Here is a 10,000-nt window from a genome sequence, read left to right on the forward strand (position 1 = left end):
TCTCTCTCTCTAACCTCTCTCTCTTTCTTTCTCTTTCTCTGATAACTTAACTCTCAGTTTTCCTGCTCTAACACTTCTGTTGTTGTTTACTTCACTCTTCGCTGCGGGACTAGAACCCAGCTGTTTGGGCCCTACCCCAGGTATGACTTCCACCCACAGAGAGTTTGTAAACATGTCTTAAAGAGACAAACAGCATCACAGTCACATGTGAGGCACTGAAGGTTGTGAAGTGTATCCACTCCTAAACTCACCTGCTGCGCTCTCATTGGCTGGAGGAAACACACCAGCTCCGCCCAGAAACGTCCCGAGTCAACCAGAACAAATCAGATCAGTAAAATCCAGTCAGAGGACAGAGTCTCTGCAGACACAGAAGGGACGATGGAGCAGCTTCACTTTAGGAGAAGTCTGTCTTTTATTTTGAAGGAGGAAGCTGCTGACTCCATCTTTACTTTAGGAGAAGTCTGTCTTTTATTTTGAAGGAGGAAGCTGCTGACTCCATCTTTACTTTAGGAGAAGTCTGTATTTTATTTTGAAGGAGGAAGCTGCTGACTCTGTCTTTACTTTAGGAGAAGTCTGTCTTTTATTTTGAAGGAGGAAGCTGCTGACTCTGTCTTTACTTTAGGAGAGGTCTGTCTTTTATTTTGAAGGAGGAAGCTGCTGACTCCATCTTTACTTTAGGAGAAGTCTGTCTTTTATTTTGAAGGAGGAAGCTGCTAACTCTGTCTTTAATTCAACATAAGATCACCCAGAGGAACCAAAGTTGAACATTTCTTGTCTTTGAGCTAACTCACACACATTCACTCTCAGATTTCTGAACATGGTGAAATCTCTTATTTATCAGTTCTGTGTTTGTTTAGGCATGACCATCGTTTTGTTGTCGTTCAGTCAGAGGTCAGGGCGTTACCTTCTGATGTCATAAACACGCCACATGGTCTCATCTGTGTTTGTTTTTCTCCTGGAAGTCTGTTGGAGAAGATCGAGCAGGAGACGTGGAGAGAGACGGGGATCTCCTTTGTCACCTCGGTTACACGGCTGATGGAGCGACTGCTGGACTACAGGTAACACACACACACACACACACACACACACAAAGAATAACCAAAAACACTGAAATATCAACACTTCACTATAAAGTCAATCATTTGTTTCAGTCCACAAAAAACCTGCAAAGAAATGTGTTTTAAAAGACAGATTTGTGCAGCAGACCTCCATGGAAACGCTGCCTCCTCCTCACTGAGACTCTGAAGGCATTCAGCAGCAGTAAACTTATCTTGCACCAGGTTTTCTAATGACTGATGATCACATGTGACCTGTACCGTGGTGTAGATCTGAACAGATCACCTTTACTCCTGTAGGCCTCACTGTGGACAGATAACAGAGTCACTGACGCAGCAGAGGATCAGAGGAGGCTTGAACATCATTTTAAGTTGTAATGGTTTCTCTTGTTTGAAGGGACTGCATGAAGGGAGACGAGACCGAGAACAAGAAGATCGGCTGCACTGTTAACCTCCTGGTAAGATTCATTTCAGATCAGAACATCATTTAAGAGTTATTTCTGCACAGACGAGCAGATTAGTAGTGTCAGAACTGATATCCAGCTGAGATCACATTTACATGTTTTCTGTGACATTTACGACTTTCAGTCTGGAAACAAAGCGATGCATTTTTGTGTGCATGTTCAAAAAATCTTTATTTCATGTTATTTGTATCGGAACAAGTATGGAGCAGATAAACCGTTGACACACAAAACAGCATTTACAGATAAAGGTAAACTTTATTGATCCACATTGGGGGACTTTTTTTAGGGGAAATTTACAGCCTATGCTAATTTACAACGGTCTCTGGATGGGCCTTATGGGAATAGCACACAGGTTCATTTACTTGCTGATCAGGATATCAGCCTTGATTAAGAGCGGCTAATTCAACTCCTTTGGACTTTGTTGTTCATGCTAGCTGCATTCAATCCTGCATTTTTTCACTCATCCTGACATTTGCAGAGACTTTTTTCAGGAGATTCTTTTCTCTCTTCTCAACCTGTACTGATGTTCTTTTTTATTTACAGTTTACTCAAACAGTTCGGAGCTCACCATGTGAACATTGTGTGTGTGCATGTGTTTGTTTGTTTTATATCTACTCAGAATTTCTACAAGTCAGAGATCAACAAGGAGGAGATGTACATCCGTTACATCCACAAACTGTGTGACATGCACCTGCAGGCTGAGAACTTCACAGGTGCAGCACAAACAGAGAGATACACATGAAGTGAAGCGTGTTTGATGACTTGTTTTAATCTCTGTCTTTAACCTCTTTGCTCACAGAGGCTGCGTTCACTCTGCTACTGTACTGGGAGCTGCTGCACTGGGACGAGCGGCCCCTCAAAGACTTCCTGCATTATCCCGCTCAGACCGAGTGGCACCGCAAGGAGGGGCTCTGCCGCAAAGTCATCCACTACTTCAACAAGGGGAAGGTGAGCAGAGGATGTACACACAAATCCCTGTGTTGCAAATGCTGCCCTGCAAAGGAAGAAGGCAGAAACTTCCTAGAGTGCACAACTAAAGAAATTACTTTAAAGTTTTCTTGTTGTCCAGCCCAATACGTTGCAGGCAGATCATTGGTTATGTGGCCATTTCTTAGCTTTATATTAAAGGTCACATTTCTAACTCATTTTCAACATTAATTAATAATTCTCAGAGCTCCTCTTCAACATGTGTGTGAAGTTTCTTGTTCTAAATCCACTCTGATCCTGTATTTGATCATGTCTATAAACCCCTCTATTTCAGCCCTGCTCAGAACAGGCTGTTTCTGTGTCTGTACCTTTAAATATGTAAATGAGCTGTGTCTGACCACGCCCCCTCTCTGGAAGGACTTGGGTGTACTCTGTCTTTCTCGCTCCATGTCCTATTGTTTACGGTGAGAAGGCAGACTCAGAGGGCAGAACAAACACCTAGCTGTGGGAGTGTCACCCACCTGGGGGAGGGGCTACTGCCCTTTGTGATGTCATGAAGGGAAAATCTACAAACGGCCTGTTTGAGCACACATTTTCTGAAAAGTGGAGCAGGCAGAAGACGGAGAGGATGGACTTTTCTCATCATTGGGGGGTTTGTAGACGGACTAGAGACTCATGTTAGAGTTAGAGGAACATGGAGAAGAGGATTTTACAAAATATTTGACCTTTAGTTTATTTGTTCTATGTATTAATCCTGACCTCTGACTTGACCTTTGACCCTTTTCTGGGTCATTCCAAAGCAGAAGGCGATGACTTCCATTTTCTCCTTTAACCTTAGCTTTAGAAGCAGCATCACGACAAATCAGGATCAGATCCTTCGTCTAATAAGGTCCTTGGTAGTCAGTCCAAATACTTCGCCTGATCAAGAGTAGTCATTGTTTTGATCGGCCTAGTGGCATCATTTTCACTCAAAGAAGTCTAAAAAAGTCTCTCTCTCTCTATCTCTCCCTTTCCGTCTCTTGTGTATCTGTATCTGTATGTGTGTTTGTGTGTGTGTGTGTCCTCCAGTGTTGGGAGTTTGGTATCCCTCTCTGCAGGGAGTTGGCCTTCCAGTATGAATCTCTGTACGACTACCAGAGTCTGAGCTGGATCAGGGTGAGCTGAATCATCACACACTGAACTCACACTGACTCAGAAACCACAAAAACAACACAGACACACTTCTCTGTTTCCTGTCTGACAGCTCTGTGTGTGTGTGTGTGTGTGTGTGTGTGTGTGTGTGTGTGTGTGTGTGTGTATTTGCAGAAAATGGAGGCCGCGTATTATGACAACATCATGGAGCAGCAGCGCCTGGAGCCCGAGTTTTTCCGGGTCGGTTTCTATGGCAGAAAGTTCCCCTTCTTCCTCAGAGTGAGTCTGACTTCCATCTATAAGATTTTTTTTACAAGTTAGTGTCTCTTATGTGCTTCCTCATATGTGATAAAACCTCTAAAACTGGAACAATGCTTCGATCAAAGGCACGTTAACTATCTGTAGGCTTTACGTTTCATCTAATCTGTTTGCTTTGATTTTATTTCTCTCACCAGAACAAAGAGTTTGTCTGTCGCGGCCATGACTACGAGAGGCTAGAGGCCTTCCAGCAAAGGATGCTGGGAGAATTCCCTCAGGCCATAGCCATGCAGCACCCCAATCAGCCGGATGAAGCCATCCTTCAGTGTGACGCACAGTGTATCCTTCACGAGTCCACACAATGACAAACACACTGATGTGTTTAAATACTCTGCTGTCGTCTGCATATCTGTCAACATGTTCAGTTTTATCTTTGACCCTCCTCCTCGGATCAGACCTGCAGATCTACGCCGTCACACCTGTACCGGAGAGCGTCACCGTCCTCCAGATGGACCGGGTCCCCGATCGCATCAAGAGCTTCTACAGGGTCAACAACGTCCGTCGTTTCCGTTACGACCGACCCTTCCACAAAGGACCCAAAGACAGAGACAATGAGTTCAAGGTGAGTGTCACCTCATTTCACCTCATGTCACCTCATTTCACTTCACGTCACCTCATTTCACCTCATGTCCCCTCATTTCACCTCATGTCACCTGGAGTCACCTCATGTTACTTCATGTCACCTCATGTCACCTCATGTTACTTCATGTCACCTCATGTCACCTCATGTTACTTCATGTCACCTCATGTTACTTCATGTTACTTCATGTCACCTCATGTTACTTCATGTCACCTCATGTTACTTCATGTCACCTCATGTTACTTCATGTCACCTCATGTCACCTCATGTTACTTCATGTCACCTCATGTTACCTCATGTTACTTCATGTCACCTCATGTCACCTCATGTCACCTCATGTTACTTCATGTCACCTCATGTCACCTCATGTCACCTCATGTTACTTCATGTTACTTCATGTTACTTCATGTCACCTCATGTCACCTCATGTTACTTCATGTTACTTCATGTCACCTCATGTTACTTCATGTCACCTCATGTCACCTCATTTCACCTCATGTTACTTCATGTTACTTCATGTTACTTCATGTCACCTCATTTCACCTCATGTCACCTGGAGTCACCTCATGTTACTTCATGTCACCTCATGTTACTTCATGTCACCTCATGTCACCTCATTTCACCTCATGTCACCTCATGTCACCTCATGTTACTTCATGTTACTTCATGTTACTTCATGTCACCTCATTTCACCTCATGTCACCTGGAGTCACCTCATGTTACTTCATGTCACCTCATGTTACTTCATGTCACCTCATTTCACCTCATGTCACCTGGAGTCACCTCATGTTACTTCATGTCACCTCATGTTACTTCATGTCACCTCATGTCACCTCATGTTACTTCATGTTACTTCATGTTACTTCATGTCACCTCATTTCACCCATTGTCACCTGGAGTCACTTCATGTTACTTCATGTCACCTGGTTTCAATTTGTCACCTCACCTGGTTTCACCCCTTTTACCCGGTGTGACCTGCAGTGACCCGGTGTGACCTGCAGTGACCCGGTGTGACCTGCAGTGACCCGGTGTGACCTGCAGTGACCCGGTGTGACCTGCAGTGACCCCGTGACTGTTTGTTGTTTTCTGTGTTTCAGAGTCTCTGGATCGAGAGGACGACTCTGATCCTCACTCACCCTCTGCCTGGTATTTCACGCTGGTTTGAGGTGGAGAAGAGAGAACTGGTGAGTGACCACAGGGAAACATTCTGACTCACTCTTCAATAATACACACATGGCAGCAATATCTTTACAGTTCTTTCACACGCACCCAACGTCTTGCAGGAGGTTTTGTGTTTTATCTTCCTGTCAGCTGCAGCAGCAGTTTCAGGGGATTTCTGAGAATTTCCTCCTGTGTAATTTTTTGACTTGGTGTCCAAATCGTTTTTTTATTATTGCTTCAGCCAGCAGATGGAAAAAAGATGACAGTAATTATTAAAGATGAATGTGTTCAACCAAAGAAACTCTATTAAAAGTGTTCAGTTTGTAAGAGATTAGAAAGCTCACAGCTGAATGATCACCTGTGTTTGTTCACTTACCTTCGCGTATCCTCGCCCACCGAATAGATGCCGTTGTTGTCGGCTGTTTCACGTAGCCTTAAGTAGCGTAATTGTAACGGTGTTGATGAATCTGGAAATTAACTAATTTGTTATTTTTTACTTGTTACCGTAAATATTCATGTCGTTACAGAAGCGCGTTAGTCCCAACACTGCTCAGCACCGGCCTTAAAAAAATACAACACCCAGGGGGCGCCAGATAGCCGAGCAGTTGTGTCGTTAGCCCCATACAGAGTCTATAGTCCTCGTCCCAGCGGGGGTTGGTTTGAATCTGACCTCTGCCCTTTGCTGTCCTTCAGCTGTCCGATCTAATAAAGACACAAAAATACCTTTAAAAAGAAAAAGCAGCGCCCTGATTACCACACAGTCTCCCTCGTGTCGCTCCTGTGCAAACTCAACCGGAAGAACACGTCCATCCCGTGTCGGCGTATCAAAGAGGCCTCAGGTGGATTTTACAGGTTAAAGACAAGAAGATGGATCGATATGTATATCAGTAAAGAATAAATATTTATTATGTTGTTTTGATGTTACCGTGCTCAGATGATTCACTCTCTCACTTTGACCCCGTCCTTTTTTTTTTCACCTAGCTGGAGGTGAGTCCGTTAGAGAACGCCATCTCTGTGGTGGAGAATAAGAACCAGGAGCTGCGGACTCTGATCAGTCAGTACCAACACAAGCAGCTGCACGGAAACATCAACCTGCTCAGCATGACGCTCAACGGAGTCATCGACGCCGCCGTCAACGGAGGCATCGCCAGATACCAAGAGGTAGGACAAGAAGTTAGTTTAGTCCACCACGTGTGGATCTGCTGTGGTTTAACATGACGGTACCTGATGCAGTAATCAGTCGGGGTGAATGGGTGAGCAGAGGTTGCACAGTTATTCCTCCTCTGGCAGCTCAGACATTTCTCTCGATTAGACAGAGAGGACTCACAGGACGTTTGGACGCATGTTTATTTATTGATTCATCTGATGATAATGAGTCTTTCTTTCTCTAGGCTTTCTTTGATAAGGAGTACATCACCACCCATCCTGAAGACACAGAGAAGATCACACAGCTCAAAGACCTGATGCAGGAGCAGGTGAGACGATCTGCTCTTCACAGGCTTTTGTTCACAAACAGGAAGTCCTCATGAACCACACAGTGTAGAGGATAGATAAAAGGTAACTGACACTGCAAAGTTAAAGATCCAATCAGTGAGCTGTGTAGAGAGTGAGATGATAAAGGTATCTTACTATCTGATCATTAAGGAAACATGTTGAAGTGCTGGCTTCTCTGACAACAATGCAGCAGCCAGTATGTCCTCCTTCTAACTTTAGATTCTGCTCCTGAATGATCTGGATTTGTTTGGACCAGAGAAGGTTTTAAGACCCCCCCCCCCACACGGCCGTTTTGGACGCCCCTCAGTTTGTCAGATATGAGAGCAGTTATCAGGTCAACAGGTGTTGCAGTGATGGAAGCGGGCAAGAGAAGTGGTTCAGATAGAAGTGATTGTACCCGACCTAAAAAGCCTCTGCATGTTTCTAATAAGCTCCACGAGCAGAAACGTGCTCAAACTAGGATCAATATTGGAGATGCTTTTGAAAAATGGAGAGAGGTTAGAACACAGAAAGGTTTACAGACCCATGCAGAGCTGGATAAACACTGAAGCTTCAGAGTCCACCACATGGTGACCTGTGTGAGCATGGACTCTAGAGAGGAGGGGGGGGGGGAGACAGCTCTCTATGATGTTTAGAATTCAGACTGCAGTACCCATTTTAAACACTAGGGGGCAGAGTGTCTTATTGATCTCCTCTGAATGATCACGTCGGATGTATGCAGCATCTTTCAGCTACAAGACGTATAAAATTGACCTTCACTGTCTTTCCTAAAGTTCTTGTTTAAGCTGCTCTCAGAGGCACAGATAGTTTTTCAAAGACTCAGTTTTGTTATCTATTGATCAAAAGTTTCACCTCGTAAACTGGCCAAGCTGCTCGCTATGAAAAGCCACGAGGACGTTCACCAAGGACAGAAAAAGAAAACATTGGATTACATAATGAGAACTGAACTTTCTGTCATTATAAGTCCTGTTGAATGATGTGTTGTCTCCGTCAGGTTCACGTCCTGGGAGTCGGCCTGGCCGTGCACGAGAAGCTGGTGCACCCTGAAATGCGTCCCCTGCACAAGAAGCTGATCGATCAGTTCCAGATGATGAGGAGCAGCCTGTGCCATGTGAGTGCAGGAAAACCTATTTCTCTTTATGTTAGTCAAAGCTTTTAAAGAGGAAACATAGTGAGAAACACACACACAGGTTCAGAAATAAAAGCTCTTCCTGATTATTTAAAGATAAAGTAACGTTGAGTCTTAGAGAGGATTCCTTCTGTTGTTAACGCTCCTGGAGGATCACCAGATAGTGAACATCTTCTTCAAAGAGGAACAAAGTGTGTCACTCTGAGGAATCTGAACTTCTTCAACTTTGATCATTTCACCTCTTTGGGCAGACAAAAACTAACCAATCACAAAGCAGCTTTAAGTCTGTTTTTTTTAAACTATACTCATGCACACGTGTCTGTTCATTCTGAAAACTAGCTTCAAACACACATGACTCGTGCAGTCATGGTAGGGCAGTGTGAATATTCAGAGCAGTGCTTCTATGTGGCCTTACAGGGTCTGCCTGGTCTGGACAAAGCCGGGTCAGGAGCAAACACACCCAGAGGGATCCTGGCCTCCCACAGCCCCATGAGCCCCGAGAGCTTCAAACTGCTGCACCGCCACAGGTCTGCAACACACAAACATGACGACACAGTTTCCATTCTCTCCATGTCAGTATGAAATGTTCTGCTTTTAGACCCACAGAGCCACACAGTCAGTCATATCATATCCTGTTTGCATTCCACTTGAAACTTCAAGAAACTTCTTTGATAAAAAGACAAACTTGAGAAACTCTGCAGCGACCGCAGTGCACGCTCATCCTATCTGAAACCCTTCTTACAAAACCGTCCTCTTCCTTATTCTGCGGCTCACTCAATAAAATCGACACTTTCTGTTTGTAGCAGAATTGTCCCGGCTGAGACTTTTTGACTGACTACAATCAAGTTACAGACAATTTATGACTCATCTTTGTTAAACCTCACTCGTGATCTTCAGGTCAGCGAAGTTAAAGACATGCCAACATGTTGCTTCTTCTCCTTTGCATCCGACATAATAATAATGATAATAATAATAATAATAATAATACATTTTATTTTCAGCACTCATGGTCACCTTACAAAGCAGAAATAAAGACAACAAAGTAACAAGACATTTAAAAAATGAACATGAAAAAGACACATTTGAATTTGAAGGGGATTTTTGAGAACGGATGATCAGACTGAATATGTCAGTTTAAAAAGATGTGTTTCTCGATCTCTGTTTTTTTCTGTCTTTAACGCGGCCCTCACTCTCCCTCGCAGCATAAAGTCGTATCCAAGTTTTTTAGACTGTCATTAACACTCTGCAGTTTCAAAACAAACCGACAACGCGCCCACAGGTTAAGAGATCCAACCTGAGTCACGACCGCTGACTGCTTATTTCATTTTTATGACATAGACCTTTTAAAGAAGTCAACATCCTGTGTTTCATTGGGAGGCTCTTCACCTGTCCTCACCTCGCTGAGCACTGATTTCACCTCTCATTAATGATCTCTGACTTCCTCACTTCACCTGAGTATCTTCAGCAGCCAGTTCCACCATTTTTCATTCTCTCTCTCTTCCTCTCTCTCTCTCTTCCTCTCTCTCTGTCTTTTGCACGATCGTGGATCCTGCATCACTCTCAATCATTTCTGTCATGCATGTTTTGCTTGCTGTTTTCTTTCTCTTTGGTTGTACTTTGCACGGCCTCCTCCTCCTCCTCCCTTTGCTTTCACCCTCTCTCTCCTCTTCCCTCCCTCCCTTCTCTTCGCTCTCTACCCCACCTCTACCTCTCTCCTTTCTCTTATTCTACCACCACCATT

At 44.1% G+C, this 10,000-nt stretch overlaps 1 protein-coding gene across 1 annotated transcript in view; it reads left to right on the plus strand.

Moving 5' to 3' along the window:
* LOC132977252 (dedicator of cytokinesis protein 3-like) overlaps window positions 1-10,000 on the plus strand; it is a 190,149-nt gene that overhangs the window by 172,227 nt on the left and 7,922 nt on the right. The window contains exons 32-45 of the mRNA XM_061041719.1: window positions 114-140; window positions 963-1,058; window positions 1,453-1,513; window positions 2,139-2,232; window positions 2,319-2,467; window positions 3,515-3,601; window positions 3,752-3,856; window positions 4,033-4,174; window positions 4,291-4,457; window positions 5,573-5,659; window positions 6,618-6,797; window positions 7,028-7,111; window positions 8,125-8,241; window positions 8,677-8,786. Coding sequence (XP_060897702.1) covers window positions 114-140; window positions 963-1,058; window positions 1,453-1,513; window positions 2,139-2,232; window positions 2,319-2,467; window positions 3,515-3,601; window positions 3,752-3,856; window positions 4,033-4,174; window positions 4,291-4,457; window positions 5,573-5,659; window positions 6,618-6,797; window positions 7,028-7,111; window positions 8,125-8,241; window positions 8,677-8,786 — 1,506 coding nt within the window. The remainder of the gene's footprint in view (window positions 1-113; window positions 141-962; window positions 1,059-1,452; window positions 1,514-2,138; window positions 2,233-2,318; window positions 2,468-3,514; window positions 3,602-3,751; window positions 3,857-4,032; window positions 4,175-4,290; window positions 4,458-5,572; window positions 5,660-6,617; window positions 6,798-7,027; window positions 7,112-8,124; window positions 8,242-8,676; window positions 8,787-10,000) is intronic.

Source organism: Labrus mixtus, chromosome 7, assembly GCF_963584025.1.
Source record: "Labrus mixtus chromosome 7, fLabMix1.1, whole genome shotgun sequence".
Taxonomy (NCBI): Eukaryota; Metazoa; Chordata; class Actinopteri; order Labriformes; family Labridae; genus Labrus; species Labrus mixtus.